Source organism: Desmodus rotundus, chromosome 6 (genome assembly GCF_022682495.2).
Source record: "Desmodus rotundus isolate HL8 chromosome 6, HLdesRot8A.1, whole genome shotgun sequence".
Lineage (NCBI taxonomy): Eukaryota > Metazoa > Chordata > Mammalia > Chiroptera > Phyllostomidae > Desmodus > Desmodus rotundus.
Genome location: NC_071392.1, coordinates 94,593,172 through 94,616,235, shown reverse-complemented (window position 1 = coordinate 94,616,235; position 23,064 = coordinate 94,593,172). Strand labels below are relative to the sequence as shown.

The following is a 23,064-nucleotide window of genomic DNA, read 5'->3' as shown; positions in this document are numbered from 1 at the left end:
GCCAGAGGGTAAATAGGCTCCGGATTTTGGTGAGCAGTGAAAGGCATGCCAAAGAGGATGGGCGGTGGAGAGTCCTGCAAGATGCTTAGCTGCGGGAGGCAGATTTGGGAGGATGACTTCCGCCCCCGCCCCTATGCTCACCCTCGGAAGTGAGAGCCCTGGGCACACAGCCACCTGCCCGCCGAGCATCAGCCACCTGACTCGGTGTTTGTAAACTCAGCTCTCTAAGCCACGCCCCTTCCTACCTCCCGCCCGCCCCTCAAGTCAATATCTGCATAACCACGCCTCTTCACGCTATGATTGGCTGTTCGCATCGTCACTCCTCTGCGTGGGCGGGACACCCGAGGGAAGGAGATAGGAGCCGCTTCAGGGGTGTGATTAGCATAATCCCGCCTCCCGGTTCAGAGCTCAGATCCAGCGCTGATTGGGCGAGCGGCGGTCTAGGAGACGGCGCGGAGCGCCTCTTGTGGCTGGCGTGGGCTGTCAGTCGATGCGGCGGCCGGCCGCACTTCCGCCTCGGTGTCAGTGGGTCGTGGGCCTGTGGGGGGGGCGGGGCGGGCAACAAGGCTGTGCAGGCTCTCAACAGACTACTGTGCAGGTGAGTGACCCCGGCCCGGACCCCGGCCCGGATCCCGCGTCTCCGGGAACCGCTTCCGAACTCGGGCGGGCCTGGGCCGCGGGCGGGCGGCGGGGAGGCCGGGCCGGCGGAGCCGGAGCCCTGCGCCCCCCGCTCCGCCACCAGGCCCCGACCGGCCCCGACCCCCGCCCCGCGGCCCCGGCCCACGAGTCCCAGCCCCGAGGAAACTTGGGGGGGAAGTTGGCGGCCGGCGGCAGGGCGGCTGGCCTGGGTCCCGGGCGGCCGCCAGACCCCCGCGTCGCCGGGCAACTGCGGCCCCGGGCGGGACCTGCCGCCGCAGCTGGGAGCGGGTTGGAGGGAGCGCGGAGGCCGGGACGCTCTCCCGCTGCGTCCGCGGGGAGGGGTGGTCAGCACCGTGGGCTCGCCGTCAAGGGGGCGGTGAGACCCCTGGCTTCACTCGTGTGTTTGCGGTGAGAAGTCGGCACCCCGGCCGGTGGCCCAGAGCCTCCCCTCGGGGCGACCACCTGTGGGGCCGTCGCCCCCGGGAAGGAGAGTGCGTGTGCCTCCCCACCCTGCTTTGTTTTGTTTACAACCTGCCAGCGGGGGCGCACGGTGCGGTCGGCGGAGGGCTCCGAGCCGACTCGCCCAGCACACCAGGCAGGCCGTCGAGTTTGGCAGGGTCCGGGTCCCATGTCGCTGACTTTGCCCGCGTGTGCGCGCAGCTCGCGGCTGGTTTTCACAGCTTCCTGCCCGCACGGCTTGATTTCAGCCGCGGATCACAGCCCGACCGTGGCCGTGTAGGTCGGTGAGCCCAGACCAGGACTGTTGGGCCGTCACAAATCAGAACGGGGACAAGAAGCTAGGTGGGTACGGGGCTCCTGAGGCGCTCCTGAGTGGGGGCGTCACCTCCCAGGAAGCTGTGCTCCTGCGTTGGGCGTTTTCATCTGGAAGGGTCCATGGAGGACAAGCTCCAGACCAGGAGCCCGCCACTCTGGCCTTAGCCCCTCTTCTGGGATGGCCTGTGCCCATCTGGAGAGGGGTCCCTCACCGTGTCCCAGCTGCGAGGTCCCCACCCCCTGGGGAAGATGGGAAGACACAGCGGGAAAGCGCAGGTCCTTCCTGACGGTGCTGGGCCGCGGTGTCTTCACACGTCCTCTGGCCTCGGTCCCCTCCTCTGTGACAAGCAGAGGTCTCTGGGCATCAGCACACTGGCGGCCGCCAACCTGGGCATGTGGAAGTTGACCGCACGGACAGTGATTCTGTCACACAGGCCGTGCATTCAGAAGTGAAGCCGAGTAAACCTGCGGGAAGCGGATGTGCGTGCCACTGTGTGCGACCGTAAGGCTTTACCCCGAAGAGTGCTTGAGCGAGGCCGTGCCCAGGAGAAGGCCCAGGGCCTGTGGGAACCGGCTGTCGCGCAGCCACGGGCCCTGGGTGGCAGGCCACCAGCGGGGCTTGGGCCAGCTCCGCAGCATGCCACACCACCTGCCAGGGGGCATTCGTTGTCGGGTGCCAGGTGTGACCCTGACCCTGGCACACTTGGAGGCTTATTTGCAGCTTTTTGAGACTGGAAGGAAGTCGGTGTGTGAACGTGACTGGGTTTGAAGAAATAGGTAAATCCTGAGAGTTAACATTTCAGGGTCTCGTTGGACACTTTGCAGTTTCCGTGGACAGTGACTAAATTTTATCTCTGCCATAATTTTCACTTTTCACAGTGTTTTCCTAGTAAGTCTCAGGTGTGGCCTGTTCAGGACCGAGCCTGCCTTGGAGACCTGGGGTGGACGCTCCACCCCAGGAGGGCTGGCAGCTCTCTTTAATAACTGTGTGATTGAATGAATGGTCGTCAGCTGTGCCCATGAACTTGATGGTGCTTCTGTCCTTTTCTTTCCAAATTCGGAAAAGAATGTAGGGTCACTGGGCAGGATTTCAGCACATGGGCATCCTCCCCATTGGCCCTCCTGGTAAGGCCACCCCCACCCCCACCCCTGCCGTGAGCCGCACCGTGGGAGGGAGCCTTCGGGGGCCTGCCTCTGAGCAGCAGGGCTGCTTGTGGACTTTTGCCCGGTGCGCGTGTCTCTCGCCTTGCTGTCTGAGCGTGCCAGTGGGGTCGTGCAGGGTTGTTTTATTTTTATTTTTTTAAATCCTCACCTGAGGATATGTTTGTTGATTTTAGAGAGAGAGAAAGGAGGAGGGGGGGAGAGAGAGAGACACCAATCTGTCTCCAGTGTGCGCCTGACCAGGGGTCAGACCCGCAGCCTTGTGCACAGGATGACGCCCCAGCCAGCTGAGCCACCTGGCCAGGCCAGGACCATTTGGAGATGTGCACTTGGACCGTGCTGGCGGAGCTGACCCTAGCCTCATGGTTCAGTCTGGGAGTGGCCTGGGCATCTCCCGCCCCTGCCTCCTGTCTTTTCAAGAAACCACTGAGGCCTCCGCTGGGAGCTTGGGCAGACCTGTCTGACTCGAGCTCATGCCTTACCCAGAGGGCGGGACCTGTGGCCTTAAAAGGTGCCAAAAGGTTCCGGGAAGCTTGTTCCAGGCTGATGCAGGGTGCTTGGGGAGAGGCAGCCTGAGAACCGGCTGCGGGGAGTTATCTCGACTTCAGGGTCAAGGTGACAGAGGCAGGCGGTGCCGTGGCCGGCAGGGTGGGCACACGGCTGTGTGTCCTCTGAGCAAACACCAGCTGCTCCCGGCGGCTGTGAGGAGAGTCAGCTGTAGCCTGGCACCTGCGCCACCGGGCCTGGCTGGAAAGTGACTCCTGCCTGTGGTCTTCAGTGACCATTGGTGACCGTCAGCCTCCCTGGTGCGTGAACAGGAGTGCATTAAGGAGTGCGTTAAGGAGAAGTGGTGACGGGGTTACAGCCAGGGCACCTGTCAGATGCAGCGAGGAGAAGGGCCAGGGCCATCTTGTCTCGGACTCGGGGTGAGTCAGGCTCTGCGTGTCAGGGCCCCACTGAGACATCGCCGAGGGATGTCATAGCACCTTGGGGCCAGGACAGTGTGCAGGGAGGAGGCGGAGCTCCTGTGTGGCCGTGGCTCCCAACGCCACCCTGCTTCTCAGCAGCTGTGTGTGTGTGTGCGTGTGAGGGGCTCAGTGCCGGTGAAGAGTCCTTGGCTGCGGGGGGACCTGTAGGATGTGCAGGCCTCGGGGGAGGCCCGGGGAGGTGCCAGGTGGCCCTGCGCTCCACAGTGCTTGGGGCTCCCCGTTGGGCCACGGCCTCGTTTTGGATCAGGGACCCCCTTTGAGGACCTAATGAGAAGTCTGAGTCACCTTCTGGGGGGAAAATGAACACAAACAGAATTTGTCATTTTTTCCCTTTCATTTCTCTCTCTCTCTTTTATAATATATTTTTTTAAACATTGTTATATATTTTTTAAAAATTTTATTTATTTATTTTTAAGAGAGGGAGAGTGAGGGAGAAAAAGAGGGAGAGAAACATCTATGTGTAAGAGATACATCAGTTGGTTGCCTCTTGCACACCCCAAACTGAGGGCCCAGCCTGCAACCCAGGCCTGTGCCCTGACTGGGAATCGAACTGGCAACACTTTGGTTCGCAGCCCGTGCTCAATGCACTGAGGCACAGCAGCCGGGTTTCTCTCTCTTTTTTAGAGAGGTGTAGAAATTCGAGGATTTTCTGGACCTTAGTTTAAACTGCGCCCCCACGAGGGCCCAGGAAGTGAGCAGGGAGTGAGCAGGGCAGGCCTCGGGTCAGGGAGACACATTTCCCACACAGTGAAACCAATTTGGAGGCTGAGCAGGTGGAAGTCGGGGAGAGCCGACAAGGCAGGACCTGGGCTGGGAGAGGGCGGCAGGTGAGAGGGCGAGGAGGTCGGACCGGACTCTGTGTCATGTGGAGGTGGCATCTGAAGCAGCCTGCATGGCTGCATGGACACCATGGGCGGGGCAGCGGGCACACAGGCAGGGCGGGTGCCCTGTGATGCAGCGGCCCCTCCTGCTCCCCTGCGTGCCCCAGGGCCTCCCACCTCCCCAGGGCTGCGATCCCAGGGCTCCCATGTGTCCAGCTGCCACCTGCCAGGGCAGGGCCCTGCTCCTGCTCCTCAGAGGTGGACAAGCAGAGGGCGGTGGCCCTGCTGACTGTCTGGTTTCTCCGCTGCTCTTGGGGTGCAGAGTGCCTGTGGGGAAGGGGGTGCCGTCCTGCACTCCCCCGCCCTCGGTGTTTGAACTGTGCATCTTGCTGTCACTGAGCGGACCGGTGGGGTGGGTGTTCACGAATGAGTGTGCATTCTCTCCCGGTCAGCGGGGCAGGTGGCCCGGCAGGTTGTGCGGCAGTGCAACCGCTCTGTCCAGGGTGGGGCCCACCCGCCACCTGTGGTCCGTTAATTAGTGGTCACTTTCTCTCCACTGTGGCCAGAGTTCCAGCCCTCGGCAGCACCAGTGCCCTGTGACCGCCGTGCTGGACAGGGCAGGGAGGGCACTCTGGCAAGGCCGTGGGGGCCATGGCGTGGGGCGGAGTGTTCCAGTTTGAGCTGTTTTTCCACTGATTGCTTTTGTGCCCTCACCTGAGGACATTTTCTTCCTGAGAGAGAGGAAGGGCGGGGAGAGGGAGAGACATCGGTGTGCAGGAGCTACATGATTGTAGCCTCCCATACACGCCCTGACGGGGGATTGAACTAGCAACCTTCCGTTTTCCCAGCCGGCATACCAACCAGCTGAGCCACCTGGCCAGGGCATGAGGCCTGTCTTTTAAGGTCTCCTGAGAAGTGTCGGCGGTCTCTCGGTCTGGGGGAGTGTCCCCTGTGCCCCGACGAGACCAGGGCCTGCTGCTGTATCTGCTGGGCTGACTGAAGTCCTCTCTGTGTGCATCTTCTGTCTGCTTGTTGCTTGCTGTGCATTTTTAAGGTATTAAATAGCTTTTATGTTATTTGAACACCTCAAATTCGGAATTCATATCTAACCTGCAGAGCCCCCGTGTTGTTGGGAACCTTTCTCGCTTTGTGGGGTTGTGTCTGGGCTGCCCGCCCATTTCCCGCGGGCAGAGAGAGAAGAGAGGTTGCCCGCTACCCTCCGCCTTCCTGTCCTGGCCTAGAGACCCAGGTCTGTGAGCTTGGAGCCGGCTGCTGCCTCGCGAGGTGTCCAGCCCTGTGTGAGGCACCGGCAGCCTCAGGAGGGCGGGCGTGTTGTGTTTGAGCCGGGGTCTGCAAGGACGGGACATACGGCCAAGGGGGCAGAACTGGACCGTCTCCTCCCAGGCGGTGGGCGCTTTGTGGGAAGCGAGCAGGCACAGGGGGTGTCCTGGGCTGGTGCCCCGGCTGGGGTCCCCGTGGTGAGACTGGGAGCGAGGTCTCGCTGTGGCCGTGAGGTGCACACACCTGGGCCCTTGTTGGTGGCTGCCGTGGCTGGTGCGTCATGGCGCCAGGTACCATGCAGCTGAGGGGCTCCCTCCCCCGCGCTCCTTCTGCACTGTCACTTCTGTAAAGGGACACGCTCCACCCTGGTCCTCTGGCCGCCTGTGCAGGACAGTCAGGGCAGCAGCTGGATGTGTCCCCTTGTCCACTAGGTTCTGCGAGGGTGTGTTGGCCTCTCTGGGGCAGCCAGTTCTCTGGTTGTTCGGCATCTTTGTGAGCTCAGGACGGGAAGGGCGGCCATGCCTCAGCGTGAGGCAGGTGCCGGAGCTCCAATTGGACCACCATTGGGGGGCCTCGGCGACACCTGACAGCTTCTGGCTGCCCAGCGGGACCCCTGTCCTGGTGTCAGCCTGCTCCCCCAGGGAGGCCCGGTTCCCCTGGGTGGCTCCTGGAGGGCAGAGTGAGTTGCCGGCCACGTAGCCGGACCCTGTCCGTCCTCTCAGAGCAGTTAGAAGTGAAGGGAGGGCAGGGCAGCTCCTTCAGGGGGTAGAGGAGAAGGCCACGCACCACACCGGCACATGGCCAGGGAGGCTTTGCCGGGGCTTCCAGAAGGTGCTGGCCCCCGGGGCTGGGCGGAAGGTGGGGAAGAGAAAGGAAAGGAGGCACAGGAACGCAGCACTTTGTGACGTAGCTGCTCAGTGTTCGCAGGACGGGCAGCATGAGCCACTCCACAGCTGCTGGTCGCCAGGCTACGAAGCACTTCCACGGCCCGGGGGCAGGGCCCTCGGGGAGAGCTGGGGGGCCCCCACCACCGCTCTGGCGGTCAGAGCCAGGCCTGTGGGGACAGGTCCCGCCTGTGGCTTCGGTGTCCCGCCACCTGTAAAGTGCTACTCTTCCCTTTGGGATGCGTTGACATGCGTGGGGGGGACATGGAGCCTCAGTGCCTGGGAGGAAATTGAAGTGGGTGTTAGCTTGTGCTGACAGCTCCTCCAGAACTGGAGACTGGCTTCGGGTTGATGTGCAACAAATGTTCTAACGTGATTTTCCATGTATAACACCTGCCTGCTTCTGATAAGGACCTGCAGCACAGGTCCGGCGAGTCTCGGGGCCCCTCGTGCCCGCTGAGACCCACCTGTCCGAGGGTCTGTCCCTTCAGACGAATGCAGGTGATGACTCTGAAAGGACCTGCAGACACTGGTGGCACGCTGGCGTGTTTGTTCTTCGATGGGCCCTGGCGCTCTGCCTCCACGCACCTTTGCGGAAATCGTGCGTTTGCCACGAGTGCCTTCGTTTTATCCCTTTGCTGAGACGTAATCGAGGTTGATTTAAAAAAGGATGAGTGGGTATTTGAAAAACGTTTCTAAACTGTGAAACTTCTGAAAGCTAAGTATGCCATAATGTTTCTCCCCCCAGGCCTCCCCCCACGTCAGACCCCACACGCGCCCCGTGCGGCACCCACCCACCACCGATGTAGACCAGGACGATGATGCAGTAGGGACCGCAGGCGGGCGGGCCGCTGCCAGAGGATGGACGGGGACGAGGAGTTCTTCGACGCCGTCACAGGTGGGCATGCAGCCCAGCCCTGGCCCAGACTAGCCCTCAGGGTGGGAGGACGGTCCAGAAAGCCCGTCCCCAGGCGGGCAACCAGACTTGGGGAGGAATGCAGCCTGGAACCCCAGGGGTCAAGAGAGGGCAACTGAGGTTTTAGTCCAGAAGCGTGGCCCCGCGGCGCCAATGGTTGAGGGTTGGTTGGTTTTCGACTCCCCGACAGCTGTGGTAAGGAGGGGTGCAGCCTGGAGATGGGAAGCCACACACCCGCATGTCAGGGCCGCAGCAGTGGGGTCGGGGGGCCAGGCTGGGGTGAGCCACATGCAGCCCCTGCCCCCGTCGCAGTGACCACGTGGGGCCCGGACAAGGGACCAAGGTCAGGACGGCCCTTGCTCTCTGCCTGCCACCCTTAGTCACTCTGGAAACCATGTTGTTTCTTGTTGGGGAGTGTCAGTGGTGGCGGGGGCTCCAAGAGACCGGGCCGCCTCCTGCCCCTTAGGGAGAGGCGTGCATGCTGGCAGCTCAGAAATACTCCTGCAGGCCCAGGGTCCGGGGAGGGTCTCTCCACGGAGTCAGGGGGGCTGCCTCCCTAGTGACACCAGAAGGGTGTGGTGCGCAGCTCAGTGAAGGCTCCTTGATGGCCACCACTGTCCCTCGGACTCACTCGGCGCCACCGCCCCCGCCCCCAGCCCTGAGGGCCCGCTCAGGCGTGCGCCAGTCACCGAGGGGCTGCTCCCACAAGGCGCGGTGGGGCTGGTGTGTGGACAGGCAGCCTGGATTTCCGACTTACCCTGTCGGGACCCCCAGGAGGAGGGGTGCCGAGGACGACGTCCTCTTTCACGGTTGGGGTGCGCGTGCCACTTGCTCTGGGTGAAACCGAGCCCCCTCTATGGAGGGGTCAGGGAGTTGCCCGAGGCCCGCTGGCCCTGGCCCCCCGGAGAGCCTGGCCTCCGTGTGTCCTGCTCATCCTGGGGGTCCCGTGTGCAGGTCCTTCCCCAGGACCAGTGTGACCAAGACCCCAGGACACGTCCAACCTCTCCCGGCAGTGTCTCCCCAAGAGGCTCAGGCAGAGCTCACGCCCCGAGGCCCTGGGGTGATGCCCCTGGGCCCGTCCGCACAGCAGTGCTGGTCCGCGTGGACCCGGGTGGGGGGCGGCAGGTGACATACGTTGTCACCTCGATCCTTTGGTTCCAAACAAACAGGGGAAGGAAGAGCAGGACTAAGTGTCCTGTGTGTGGAGCAGACGCAGAAGACGCAGAGCCCGTGGCCTCCCTGCCCGGAGTGCGGGGCTTACCCTGGAGAGTCGTCAGCCCCCGGCAGCCAGCGCGCCTGTCCCCTGCAGGCGGTGCAGGGCTGCCCGCCGGGGGGTCTGCAGGCCGGCCTCCATCTCCCGGGCCACAGAGATGACCGTCCCTTTGTCTTGTGCAGGCTTTGATTCTGACAGCTCTTCCGGGGAGCTTTCAGAGGCCAGTCGCAGGGCCCCTGGCACGGCTGATGTGGACACCAGCAAAAATAATGGCCTTGGCCAAGCTGAGGAGCAGCCCCCTCAGGAGAATGGGGTCCAAAAGCACAGGTATGTCGTCCTGCGTCCGTTTTCCAGAACCTTCCAGCGTGTCTGTGGTGGCCCCAGTGCACCGTGTCCTGAGTGCCACATGGGCTGGCTGCCGGGGGGCACCCCGCACCCGCGCTGTGCAGGATTTCCAGACGTGGGGCCGCTCCGCATGGGCCTGGAGACCCGTGGTGGCGCTGTGAGGGACTTTTTGCACGCCCGGGCGTCTGGGCACAGCGGTCTGGCGCTCAGGTCGGACGTGAGGGAAAGGGCTCCTTGAGCGAAGCACGCCGCCTTGAGTGAGCCTGCGCTGCATTGACAGTGATGGGGTCGCTGGGGTCGCTGCTTTTCAGGACACGCCTGCCAGCCCCGACGTTCACCAGGAGCGACTTTAGCCTGTGGGGGATCCTGAAGAAGTGTGTCGGCCTGGTGAGTTGGGCCGTGGGCCGTGCAGTGGGCTCCTACGGTGAGGCCGGGAGGGCACTGACCTGTGGGGGAGGGGGAGGTGGGTTAGACCTCGGAGGTCGCCCTGCGTGTGGGGCGACGTGCTCTTTGGTCGGCTGCCTTCTGTGATGGGTGTGGGGTGGGGGGCTTGTGGGGTTCACAGAGGGTGAGCCCCGGCAGCCTGCCCACACGGGGCTACAGGCAGAGCCCAGGTGCTCAGAATCTTTAACCAAGAAGAGGGGTCCCTGGGGTGCAGAGGCTTGTTCCTGTCCTCTCTCCACTGATGGCCAGGGTCTGCACTGTGCTTTCCGGGTGCTCCCTGGCTGCGGATGGGCCCATGCTCGGCCACATTCGGGGACCCGGCCCCATTCCGGGTCCGTGTGGAAGTGCGCCCGCTGCCTCTCAGGTGCCCGTCCCCGTCCCAATGCTGCCTGTCTGTGGCCCTCGTCCAGTTCCGTCCTTTTTCCCAGAGGGAACTTCACAGTGTCTTTCAGCCGTTTATTTTAGAGAAAGTTTAGACTCTGTGGAGAGGTGCAGAGTGGGGCCCGTGCAGCCCTCACCCACTTCCTTGTGCGGTGGCCCAGTGCAGTGACCCAGCAGAGGGACTCGTGGTGACATCACTGTTGCCGGACGGTCCGCTGAGGTCCTTTACTGCAGGCTGGAGTTTCGATGCCGATACCCGGGCGCGGGGTGTGGCCACCCCCCGCCACCCTTCCTCCCGCATGTTGGGGAACTTCCTTCTTCGTGGCATTGTCCCTTCCTCCTGTGACCCAACTGCACAGGCCGGCACAGAAGTGCCTCTGGGGCTGACTCGAGTCTGCAGGAGTCTAGCTCCCGAGGCAACTTTTCCACACGGCCACCCTGTGATGCCGCCCCCCAGGGGCCGATGGCCCCGAGCGAGCTGGGCAGGAGCACAGGCTGTGGCTGTCCTCACAGTACCCGGCAGTCACCACTCTAGGGCACCCTCCACTGGGCCCCCAAGGGGCTCACCCCTGTGGGCCTGAGAGGGCCTCCCACCGGGCTGAGCAGCTGCCCCTGGGTGTGGAGCTCCGCCACCCCGTCCGCCGACACCGCCGACATCGTGTGCATGTGTCCCTGATGTGTCGCCAGAGGATGGGGCTGTTTCGACACGACCCCCACACCATTGCCGACTTTCAAAAATAGCATAATCCTCTGACATCGGCAGGGGCACACACTGTTCGGGTTGCAGCGTCTCCTGGGCTTTGAGACTCTGTTCTGTAGGGGCCCTTCCGTGGAGGTGGTCCAGGGCTGGCTTTCCGACTGAAAGCTGCGTGCTGCATGCTGTGTGCCAGGACCCACGCGCTCACTGGGGCCGCAGGTCATAGCGGCACCGGCTGCCCTTTCCAGGGCTGGCTCTGTGTGGACGGTGGTTTCGCCAGGAGTCAGCAGCCACGTGCGCACCCTCCTCGCTGTCCTCGAACCCGGGCCTGGCTCACAGTGTCCCTGGCATGGGTTGCCCGGCCCCTGGCTGGTCTTTCCTGTGTTTTACACCCCTGGGCTTAAAACCCCCACATGCGCCGCGGCCGCTGGCTGCCCCCCTGCACGGGGAGGCCTCCTCAGGGCCCGGACCCCTTACAAAAAGCACCCGGCTCGCCCTGCCCCTGTGCCATTTGGGACTTGCAGGCAGCCCCTGGTCCAGGGAGAGGGGGACTCAGGAGCCAGGGCCCCCGAGAGGCTGCCGGGCGGGACAGCAGCGGCTGTGTTGTGATTTGTGTCAACGATGCCTCAGATTCGGGATGACAGGGTCCCTCCAGCTCCTCCTGCTCCTGTGTGTCTCTCCTGTCCCCTGACGCCTGGGGGTTACATGGGCTGATGACCCTGGGATGAAGCTTTGGGGCCATGGATCTGGAAGTGGTATCAAGGACACGCTGCAGTGGGGGGCGGGCCATGGGAGGCGGCCGGCCTGGTAGGGGAGGGCGTGGTGGCCACTCCTGCCACCTGGGTGTGCGGGTGGTCCGAAATGGAGGCGGGGGGCGTGGCGTGGCGGAGCGCCCAGGGCAACATCAGGTCCCATCTCGCAGGTGTCTGCGGACGAGAAGTGCCCCTTAGGGGATTAGAGCGGGGTAGGGGGGAGGCAGTGCGGGTGGTGCCTTCTGGAAAGGCTGCCTGTGACGCCCCTGCTGGCCCCCCAGGAGCTGTCCAAGATCACGATGCCTGTGGCCTTCAATGAGCCCCTGAGCTTCCTGCAGCGGCTCACAGAGTACATGGAGCACACAGCCCTGGTGCGCCGTGCTGCCTGCCAGCCGAGGGCCCTGGAGCGCATGCAGGTGGGCCAGCCGTGCTGCCGGGAGGGGGTTGGAAGGTGGGCCGCAGCTCTCAGTGGGTGTGACCCCCTGTGACTGACCTTGTCGTGGCAGGGACCCAGCACCCCCAGCACAGAGGGCCCCTCGCCCTGGGCTGCCCTGCCCGGTGGCTGAGACATCTGTGCCAGGCCCCACAGTGGTGCATGGGGCCCGGCTCCTCCGGGGTCTTTTCAGCACCATCACCTGCGTGTGTGCACGTGTGCCTGGGTGTGCATGCATGTAACCTGTGCCCTGTGAGTTCACGTGTATGTGTGCATGCGTGTGGGACAGACACATACCCTTACCGCAGGGCCTGCCAGGAAGGACGGGCTGGGCCCAGCAGTCCTGGGGCCCTGCTGTGCGTGGCTTTGCGGAGGTGGCAGTGACAGGTGACACTTCCCTGGACACTGTGCTGCAGACACTTCACATGGGCAAGGCTGAGCCGTCACCAGAGAGGGAATCCTGACGCGGATGAACGGGGGGCCTGCCGCACCCTGTGGCCCAGAGGCTCCTTCCTGGGGGGCCACTCACAGCCTGTGTTGTCCGCAGTGTGTGGCTGCCTTCGCAGTGTCGGCGGTGGCTTCCCAGTGGGAGAGGACCGGCAAGCCATTCAACCCACTCCTGGGAGAGACGTACGAGCTGATCAGGTGAGGCCAGGCCTCTGGGGAAGAGGCTGAGGGGCAGGTGTGTGTCCGCTCTGGTCTCAGGCCACGTGGGCGGGACTCCCCGCTGGAGACCGGCAGGCCCACGTCTGCAGGCACGCCACTCCCGTGGTGGACAGCAGTGTGGGTGCTGGAGCCCTAGAGGCTGACCTGGGTCTGGTTGTCCTGATGGCGGTGCGGGAGCATCCCTAGGCTTCTCGGTGGGACCTCGAGTTGGCTGGTTTGGAGCCACTGGTTTTGGAGTCTCAGCAGGTGGAAAAAGTAGGAGGCATCAGAGGGTGGCGTGTGCTGCTGGGTCTGGTTTGCAGGTAACAGAGGGCACACGCGGCATGTGGCCTTGGGCCACAGCGGGTGGCCCTGCACCTTCAGTTTACAGATGGGTAGACTGAGGCCCAGAGGCCGGAACGACTCACCTGAGAGTCGCTGCTGAAGGGGGCTTGGTTTTAGATTCAGCAGCATTGTCCTCCAAGAGGCTGGCCGAGCACGTGCCCGCCGCCGTCCTCAGTGTGGGTGCACACAGTCGGGAAGGGGCCAGCCTTTCAGTTCGTTCCACGGGAACCGCAGAAGAGACAGGAGACCATCGTGCGACCGGAGGGGTGACAGTAGGAAACGCGCCCCGGGGACCAAGGGAATGTGGCGCCCAGACACCGAGGGCCCAAGGCTGCTGCTTGGCCCTTCCCCTGGTCAGGGGCCCCCGCAGGCCCAGGGCGCAGGCTCACCGACTGGCAGAGGAGCTCACACGCCTTCTGAGGTCTGGCGTGTCCCTCTGACGTGCCTCGGTTCCAACGCCCGTGGGCTGTGTGTGTAGCTCGTTGGGCGGCCAGGACCCGGGCAGCAGCCCTGTCGGAGCCACAGAACCAAGCCAAGTCCGCCCTCGCTGGTCCCGAAGCCGCAAATGCCACTGCTCTTGGAAGACGAGCACTCGTTTCCTAAGTTCCTTACCTAGGCAGCCTCCTTTGAAGGCCTGATCCTTCAACTTCCCTTCCCTGCGATGGCTGGAAACTCAGAACCCAGCGAAGTCAGTGATCACGTGGTTTTGCTTTTGTCGTTTTTGACGACTACAGCTGTAGGTGTGCTCACAGCCCCAGAACAATTTAAAAGTGACATTTTTATTGGACAAGAGAGTGTATGAAACTCCCATTTCCGGGACAGAAGTATCTTAGGGCCTAAGACATCACATCGCCAAACTGCCAGGGGCAGCGGAGGAGGCGGGTGGGCCCCTTGGAAAGGGGGTCGGTCCTGTGCCTCAGCCTGGGCGGTGGGCGCCCCCGAGGACTCAGACGGCAGTCTGCTCCCCGGCCTTGCTGGGGCCCGCTGTCATGCACTGCCCCTTCTCCCACCCGCTCGCTCTAGGGAGGACCTGGGGTTCCGGTTCATATCCGAGCAGGTGAGCCACCATCCCCCCATCAGCGCGTTCCACGCCGAAGGCCTTTGCCAGGACTTCCTGTTCCATGGCTCCATCTACCCCAAGCTCAAGTTCTGGGGGAAGAGTGTGGAGGCAGAGCCCCGGGGCACCATCACGCTGGAGCTGCTCAGGTGGGTGTGAGTGGAGGACACACTCTTCCCCGAGGGGCTGCTTCTGGGGGTGGGGTGGGCAGCCTTCCAGCAGCAGACACGTCCCCTGTCCAGTTGTCCTCCGTCTAGTCGGAGCCGCGGTCTGGGGGCTTCCTGTCCTGTTGCTCTCCTGCATGATGCCCCTGCACTCCACAGCTGGGACATGGGCCCCCTGCTGCCACTGCATGTGGCTCTGGCTTCCCTCAGAGCCAGGGATCCAAGGGGGGAAGCCACTGTGGTTTTTATGACCTCGTCTCAGAGGTGACCTAGCTGTGACCCCCTCACCCCAGTGTGCTGTTGGTGAGGCTGGCCCTGGCTGAATGTGGAGGGGATGAGTTCCAGGAGCGGAGGCGCCTGAGGGGCCACCTATGAGACCACCCCACCCCCGTCCATCCTAAATCTGAGTGCCCCATCCAGTGTGGGCCAAAGACACCTCGGAAGAACTGCTGCGTCCCCAGCAGTCGCCTGGCTGCTGCGGAGCCACTGCAGCTGCGGTCCAGGCCGGGCGCAGGTGTGGTGCTGAGGCAAGGCCGCGACAGCAGCACTGCAGGGACCCCGATGGAGTCTATACCCCGTTGGCCTGGCCTGGCTGGCGGCGAGAGGCCCACGAGGACCCTGGGGAGTGGCAAGGTCACCAGGCCCCGGGAGGAGAGCCCCTTCTGGGAGATGTTTGGGTTCCACCCAGTAAATTCAAGGAATTGCAAATAATTGCCATGAAATGCATCGCACTGAGCTGATTTTGCCCTTAAATGTGGCTCTTTGATGTGGTACCCCTGGGGTCTGGGGATGGGCTCACCTCACATCCGTGGGGGCTTTTCTCCAGGGGTCAGGCCACTGGTGGGGGGGGTGAGGAACCAGAGGGATGGTGAGTGCCATGCTGTCGCTATCACGAAGGGCAGACCCCTGGTGCTGGCGTGCCTGCCTGGGAGGCACTGGCTGTGGACAGGAGAGCCCCCTTTGTCTCCGGCTTCATTGGCATTCAGGTAGAACACTTTGTTGTCGCCACAAAGGAGAGGGGAGATCAGTTCAAACGAATGCTAAGTACGTCCCCCAGGCTGGAGGCAGTTCAAAGCAGCCCTCCCCCTCGGCAGGCTTTGAGCAATCATGTCCGCTCTGTCTGGAGTTTCACCTCCCGGGTTGGAAGGTGGAGGTCCGCCTTTGACGCTGGCTCCCCCGGTCTCTTTGGCAGACACCAGGAGGCCTACACCTGGACCAACCCCACCTGCTGTGTGCATAATGTCATCATTGGGAAGCTCTGGATAGAGCAGTACGGGATGGTGGAGATCCTCAACCACAGGTAGCCGCACCGCCCACCGCGTGACCGGCCCGCTGGGCCGACCCACTGAGGGCCGGCCATCCAGAAGCGCTGGCTGCTGCCCTGGACGGTCTTCTCACAGCCCAGTGTGCTGTGCTGGGCGTCGGGACAGGGAGCACCAGGCCCATGGGGGTGGGGCGGGTCCTGGCATGCTCTGTGCGGACGGCGCCTTCTTTTTAGTCACGAGTCGGCTCCTTCTGAAATGTCAAACAACCCTGAAGAACGGTGTGGTCCCCAGGTGACAGTTCAGGGGCCATCCCCTGTCCTGTCCCCTCCGTGCTTGCTGTTCCCTCTTCCTGGACCCCACCACTGCCCGGCCCACCCTTCCACAGCTCTGCTGAGATGTCACTGACTCGTCAGAAAGTCCGCTGTTTAAAGTGGGTGCTTCAGTGACTTGTAGTATGTGGGCTGGATGGTGCAGCCGCCCACACAGGCAGGACCCCCTGGAGGCCCCGTGTCCTTGGTCGTGCTCCTGCTGCCCCGCCAGGGCAGCCCGTCTGCTCGCCCGTGCCCGCCCTGCAGCGGAGGCCTGTGTCTGCTCTCCCCGCAGGACCGGGGACAGGTGCGTGCTCCACTTCAAGCCGTGCGGGCTGTTCGGGAAGGAGCTTCACAGAGTGGAAGGCTACATCCAAGACAAGAAGTAGGTCTGCAGGCGGTGGGCTCAGCACGTGGGCGCCCAGCAGGGGGCCCTTCTGTGGACTGGGTGCGGTGCTCCCGGCAGACACACTTAAGGCCCTCTTACGCCTCCTTTTTGTTTAGAAAAATCACTTCCTTATTGGGTGTAACAGGAGACCAAAGACAGGTTTTTGGTGTTGTCTCTGTGTGTCCTCCCCTCTCGAGGGTAAAAGACAAAATGGGGCGTCTGCACAGAGCCGAGGCTGCAGCCTCACTCTGAGTGGAGGTTTGAGGTCGGCCCCGGTCTCCTGCCCTCGCCGCGCCCACCGCCCACCACCCCCAGCGGGCGGCGGAGCTGAGACGCTGCCTCCGCAGCCTCATATCGTCGGGATGGTTCTTGCCAACCTGTGAATCAGGGAATTTTAAAGGTTTCGTGAGCAGAGAAAGGGTCGATAACATTTTAACAAATTTTCTGAGTTTTTTCCTCCCTTTGGGTTATTTGCCTTATGTTTTGGGCCTCAATTTTCTCCCGAATAATTTGGGCCACATAATGTCACAAGGCCCTTCCAGCCCCTAAATCTGTCGTGTCCGGGGAGAAACACGCCAGTGTGTGAAGCGGCAGGTCTGCTGCTCGATCCCGCTCTGCTGGGCCAGAGCCCACCCACCGGGCAGCCCGGAGAATGCCTCATACTGCGGCTCTGCCCACCCGGCCCCTTGAGACAAGTCAGGGCCCCGTGCTGACCTCCTGGACAGTGGTCTCGGCCCAGGCAGCGGGACCTGCCCTGTCAGCAGCCTGCCCCTTGTGGAGTCCCCCGGGGAGGGTCCTCAGTGAGGAGCGGTGGCCCTCCATGCTGAGCCGCTGTGGCCTGGGTGTGCCCAACGCCCCACGCTCACAGAGTGGTGTCCCAGGGCCGGGGGCTCCCACACCCTCCCCAGGAAGGGGGCCTCCCTCCTGTTGGAGCCTCAGGGACCGGCCAGGAAAGGTCTGCAGAGGTGTGCCGCTGCCCGAGCAAGCAGGCGGGCAGCGAGGGGCCTCGTGTGGTGATGGAGCAAAAGCCCAGTACCTTCGCGGGGCCTGCCCCTGGGGGCCCACAGCCCCGGGGGTCAGCATGTCTCGGAGTGCAGCATGCATGCCCCTCTGGCGCCGTGCCCGCGGCTGTCCACCCTGTTCCGTCTTGTCCCTCCCTTTCCCTTCTGCCCTGGCCTCTCAGGGCGCTTGGTGTCCATGTCAAACGGCGTGAGCAGAGGCCTTGAGATGCACGCTTCCTCCTCTGTGTTTGTGCGCAGAGCGCGCCCCAGGTGGACAAGACAGGCCCGATTGGCCTTCACTCTGTGGGTGAAGTTGTGGGCTGCACGTTGGGACAGCTGGCTTGTCCTTGCTCCTGATGCGGTTTTAACCCCCTTCGTTCCAGCAAGAAGAAGCTTTTTGTCATCTACGGCAAGTGGACGGAGTGTCTGTGGGGCGTGGAGCCTGCGGTGTACGAGTCCTTCAGGAGGCAGGGGCGGCGGGGCGAGCCCCTGGGAGTGGCTCAGCCGGTAAGGTGCTGCCCTGCCGGCCCTTTCCTGGCTCCTGCGCCCCTTGGCAGGCCCGCGGGGTGAGGACGCACAGACTGTCAGTTGGTGACCTGTGCTTCGGAGATGGTGCCTCTGCATCCCCACAGCGCGGAGGGCACGCAACCTGTCACAGTGTTGCCCACCCGCATCGGCTGCGTCGAACCAGAGGCCCCTCCGTTTCCCCCTGGAAACGCCATGCTGTGCACAACTGGGAGCTGACCCTGGTCTTCCAGCCCCTCATCAGTGCCGACCCATCAGCCAGTGAGGCCATTCCTGGGGCTGCGCTGAGTGACAGGCATCGGCCCCGCAGTGGCACGCTGTGCCAGGGTCTTGGCTCCCCGGGGCCTGGGGGCCTGCTGACCTGCAGGTGTCTGAACTGACAGCCGGAAGGGGTGGTTCGAACAGGGGTCCTGTTTTCTAGGGGACACACCGGACCTTGGTGTGCAGTGTGGGCTCACAGCCGGGCCCAGTGACCCTCAAACGGGAAGCTCGTGCGTCCTGCGGTTCCACCCTGTGCCGCTTCCTGCGTGTGGTCAGGCCTCTTGTGCAAGGAGGCTCTTTCACCAGCAAAGAGCCGCGTCCCCTGTGAGGACACAGGCTGGCACATCGGACCCTCTGGGGACACTGCAATATGTGTGCTGAGCCTCCTTGTTGCTGGGCCACCTGGAGGTGGCAGAGCCTCGTCCAAGTTCAGCTCTGGGACCTGCCATGTGACCTGCAGGCCGGCGGCAGCCCCGCAGCTGTGTCTCACTGACCCGGCTGCACAGATGAGCACCTGCCCCCAGGCTCCTTGCTTTTGAGAGGCAGCTGCAGGCGTGGAACCTTTCGGGAGGGATGGTCTCCGGGTGGGTGTGTCCCACAGGCACAGCCCCCCAGTCTGGACCACCTCTGGGCTGGGGGAGCGAGGACAGAGTGCACTTCTAGATGGAGCCACCGTCTAGTGGGGGTCAGACGCGGAAGCGCGTCCTTTCCTGGGGCGCAGTTCCAGGAGGACCACGCCTGCCATCGACTCTGCGCCCTGTCCGTGGGATCCCCAGCACTGGAGACCCCCAAGGGGGCGAGCACACAGAGGCGGGAGCCCCTAGCCCCTTCCCTGGCGGGCATCTCTGCTCGGGGCTCAGCATCACATCTGGAAGGCACTCCCAGGGCCGCTGTCCCTCCGGCACCTGACCCTGTGCTCCATGTTCCAGGACGATGGCACTGAGCATGCTGACGGGGACGCAGGGGATGCCGTGCCTGAGGCTCTGGAGACCGTGCAGGTTGTTCCAGGCAGCAAGTTGCTCTGGAGGGTCAACAGCCGGCCCCCCAACTCTGCGCAGGTCCGTGTGCCCCTCCCCGACACTGCCCTCCACCAGCCCCTGCCCACACTAGCCTCCCAGTGCACCAGCCCGGAGCAGACGGGCCTCGCCACCTGCCACCTAGGTGGCCGAGCTGCAGGGCAAGCCTCCCGGACCACTGCCCCCCAGAGCCACACCCAGCTGGCCTGCGACACAGGCAGTGTCGTGTCCTGTCCACACGGGTCCTGGTGACCCGTGGACACACGGCTGACCCGCATGTCCGAGCACGGGTATAGCTGCCCCGGTCCCAGGCAGAGGCCCGGAAGGTGTGTGCCCGGTGCCCTGCGGTGCGCTTTGCAGAGACGCTGACTCCGACTGGTCCCTTCAGATGCATTTCGGTGTTTGTTTTTGAAAATTAAACTTGCAATTTGTATCACACACAGTAGCATATTAGTAATTATATAATAATTATAACGTAGCAAATCGTACTTTATTTTTCATGTTTTAAATTGTTTGTTGTTTACATATAGAGCACAAATACAACATACTGTAACTTTTCATGGTGTTGTCACACCCTCTTATACCACAGAGCAAGTGTGACGTTAACCAACCACTCACCCCAGAGATGTTGAGGGACAGACCTGCAAGCCGGGCATCGAGGGGGGGCCCTTGAGGAGACCAAGGCCAGCGCGTCTCAGGCCAGGGAAGGGCCGTGCCCAGGGGAGTGTGCGTGACGGCCCTCTCTGCCCACAGATGTACAACTTCACCAGCTTCACTGTGACCCTCAATGAGCTGCAGCCGGGCATGGAGAGAATGCTGGCACCCACGGACTGCCGCCTGCGCCCCGACATCCGGAGCATGGAGAACGGCGACATGGGTGCGTGCCTGTGTGGGGGGCTTGGGGTGGGACTCCACCACTGCGGGGAGATGGCCCAGGAGCTTCGCACGTGCCCTTGACTGGTGCGGCGCCCGGGACCCACGGCCCCCCACCACCGGAAGCCTGGCACCTGGGTGTGGTTCTCTGATGGCAGCATGCTGTCCCCAGCAAGGGCAGCTCCTTACCCAGACTGTGTGCTTGGCCTAGACCTGGCGAGCCAGGAGAAGGAGCGGCTGGAGGAGAAGCAGAGGGAGGCCCGGCGGGAGCGTGACAAGGGGGACACCGAGTGGCAGACCAGGTGAGGCCCCGCCACAGGGCATGGGGCCAGGGAGGCTCGCTCCCGCTACACCTGTGGCCAAGCCATCCCTGCCTGTGTTGCAATGGTGGCGGCAGCCCCGTGCCCAGCGCTGTGCCCACCAGGCAGACGGGCTGAGGCCCCGGTGTGAGCCCAGCCCGCTGGCGAGGGGCAGGGCAGAGCCCAGGTCCCCACCCTGGCCCTGTGTATTTGGCCCCGAGCACTTTCTCGAATGTGGCAAATTTACAAAGAGAATGCAGCTGGAACAAGGCAGTGACTGAGGGGGGCCATGCCACGCCACACCCCTCACCCACCTGCAGGGCAGGCCGTGCTGGTTGCTGTTACTCGCTCTTTAACGGCCACGTGACAGCAGCTCATTTAGTGGGGTTCGCTCCCCAGGGGCTGCCAGGCTTCAGCGCGACTTCCAAATTGAGCTGGGAGCTAGAATCATGGTCTCAGGCCTCTGGGCTATGAGCGGCCCCTCAGCATGTCGCTTGTCGCGGAGCTCAGGGACTGCATGGTCCCCGTATGGCCGTCACGTGGGTGTCGTGTTCAAAACCAGCTTTCGGCAGCTGGGCTTCCAATTTCCTTCAGTTTTTTACTCATGATACTTTGATACGTGGAGTTTGCTTCGTCCCAGCGAGAGACAGCTCGGGATTAGTTAGTAGCCCTTCACTGACTTTTAAGCAGCCAATTTAAACCACCTGTGAAAACGTCCCAAGAAGGCAATCACTCCTACTTCATGAGCCCCCCACACCCGCCCAGGTACACTGGGGTGTCCTTAGCTGTCACTGTGTCACAAGCAGAGAGGGGCGGGTGGCCACCGTGCTGGGGACCAGGACATGGACCACACTGGCTCTCCCCGTGCCCTGATCCCGCCCCTCCCCAGGCCACAGCCTGTGGCCGCCCTCACCTGTGGAGGCACGGGCGGGCCGCTTGGGGGCTCAGGCCCCTCTCTGGCAGCGGGACCGCCTGCTGGGTGGCTGCGAGGCCCGTGAGGTTTCTGTCGGGGGTTTGCGGTGTGAATGGGACTGCCCCTGGGGACGTGTGCTGCCGTGCTGGCACCGGGCAGAGGGCTGCGTCCTCGCTGAGCCAGCCCTGCCGCCCCTGACGCCCGCCCTGTGTTCCCGCCCTATGTTGCAGGTGGTTTCGCCAGGGCAGGAACCCGCACACGGGGGCCCCCGACTGGCTGTACGCGGGCGGCTACTTCGAGCGGGACTTCTCCGGCTGCCCAGACATCTACTGAGGGCCAGGGGTACCCAGGGCCTGGACGCCTGCTGGGCCGCACTCCATCCACGGCGGCTCCTCCATGCCCCGGTCCGCAGAACCAGCCTTTCTCAGGACCCTGTTCAGGGGGAGGGACGGCCCTGGCTGCACGCTTGACCCCAGTCATGTCCGATTGCCCAACAGTTGCACTGGCGCCGCCTCTTCATAAAGCTTCCTGTGGGGTTGCCGTGTTCCCACTGAGGTCCGAGAAGGAAGGCCTGCAACCCCCTCGGTGACAGTGTCCGCAGGGCGCGGTGGCCCGCAGTGCCCCTGGTGGGCCCGTCTCTAGAGGAAGGAGTAGGAAGGGGCCGCGAGCCTCCGAGAGGCAGTGTCCCCAGAGTCTGGGAGCCCTGTGAGTCGGACTGGGCCCCGTGGGGAGCCCCTCCGGGCCAGGAAGTCCCTCCAGGCTGGGGTGCCCACAGAGCTGCGCTGCCAGGGCGGGCCGCTCGGGGCGTCAGAGCTGGGAAGTGGGTAGCTGTCAGATTCCGTATGTTTCACCAGTTTTCAATAATGTAAAGACGACTTTTAAAATGCTTAAGGTAAAAGTACTCGACTAGGATCTGCTAAAGAGCAAGACACGTATCAGTCACCAACTGTGTGCGTCCACAAGGAGGCACCTCCACAGCCACCAGTGACCACGGCCCCCCGGGGTGGCACCGCCAGGTGTTGAGCGAGTCTCCGGAAGGCTCCCGGCCGCGGCCGCTCCTCCCATCGCCAGGCCCCTCGTCCTTCGGACCACGCCCCAGTCAGCAAGCGAGAGCTGTTCGAGAGCACACGTGGCTTGTGCCCACGGCACGGTGTCCTGGTTTTCCCAGCCCGTGTGTCTGACACACAGGCACAAGCGGGTCCCCGTGCTGGGCACTGGGGCCGCTGCGTACTGAGGGAGCCCAGCCCGGGTCACCGCCCCGCTCTCCAATGGGAGACAGTCTGCTGCGTGTGGCGTGCAGGCACACCCCCACGTGAACACATGCACAAGCAGTACACGCACACACATACTGCACGTGCACAGTGCGGCCCATCAACGTGTTTGTGCTCGAGCACGGCACCCCATACGCACGTGTTCAGCACACGTGTACAGCACACACGTCACACACACGTCCCCACATGCAGTGGTGAGAGTGGCAGGCCCACCTGGAGAGGGTGTCACCTTTGTGTCTGGGCTTCGAATCACGTCTGTAATTAAAACACGGCTGACAGCAAAGACTCCCTCTGATCTGAAGGTGTCATTGCATTGCCTCGGCCACTGGCGGCCCCCTGCTCTGCAGCAGAGCCCTGAACGCAGCCACGTGGCTGTCGATTTGCTGCCCATTTTTCCCGGAGCCCTCAGGAGTCAGTGTGCTTTCTGTGCAATGTCGATATCCCGGGAACCGCAGCGTCGCCTGCAGGGAACGGATGCCTCAGGGTGGCTGGGCTGGCACAGCTCTGTCCCACACTGCTGCAGCCAGCCCAGGTGGGGCCAGGCCAGGGGTCCCCGGCCCCTCGGGCTTCTCGCAGCATTCTCGGATGGCACAGCATTTGGCCACTCAGGGCCACTGGTCTCGGCATCCACTTCTCTGTGGACACGCACGCTCAGCAGGGATGCGCCGGGTGAGACTGAGCCGTCACAGCTGCCCCACGGAATGGAAGTGGCCCAGGCAGGGCCCAATGGTTGTCCTGGCTACTGTCCCCCGCTCAGACTGTCCCCAAGGCTCCGCTGCTTGTGCTTGAGGAAGAGTCAGCCCAAGAATGGCCACACCCATGACCTGGTCAGCCCCCAACCAGTGCTGGAAAGGGCCTGGCGGACTGGGAGCCATCCTACTGGGGAGGCACTGAGCATGCAGGGGACAGGCCGTCTGCCTGCTGGGTCCTTGCTGGGTCACAAGGTCAGGAACCCAGAAACACTGCCGGGTGGCTCCCCATAGGCCCCGCTCCGGGAGCAGTC

General features: G+C 63.3%; 1 protein-coding gene across 1 annotated transcript; it reads left to right on the top strand.

Annotated features, from left to right (window-relative positions):
• Nucleotides 1-454: 454 nt before the first annotated feature.
• Nucleotides 455-21,273, top strand: OSBPL2 (oxysterol binding protein like 2). Its single transcript, XM_053926599.2, has 14 exons — nt 455-598; nt 7,298-7,447; nt 8,861-9,005; nt 9,335-9,410; nt 11,579-11,713; nt 12,278-12,375; nt 13,744-13,926; nt 15,134-15,241; nt 15,810-15,899; nt 17,287-17,410; nt 18,619-18,747; nt 19,459-19,582; nt 19,790-19,880; nt 21,021-21,273. Exons 2-14 carry the CDS (start codon nt 7,411-7,413, stop codon nt 21,121-21,123), a joined length of 1,443 nt encoding a protein of 480 aa, XP_053782574.1. The 5' UTR covers nt 455-598; nt 7,298-7,410; the 3' UTR covers nt 21,124-21,273.
• Nucleotides 21,274-23,064: the final 1,791 nt, after the last annotated feature.

Coding starts and splice junctions, on each gene's coding strand:
- OSBPL2 (XM_053926599.2), top strand. CDS start 7,411: ATGGACGGGGACGAGGAGTTCTTCGACGCCGTCACAG. Junction 9,411..11,578: donor TGAAGAAGTGTGTCGGCCTG/GTGAGTTGGGCC, acceptor CTGGCCCCCCAG/GAGCTGTCCAAGATCACGAT. Junction 18,748..19,458: donor GGCCCCCCAACTCTGCGCAG/GTCCGTGTGCCC, acceptor CTCTGCCCACAG/ATGTACAACTTCACCAGCTT.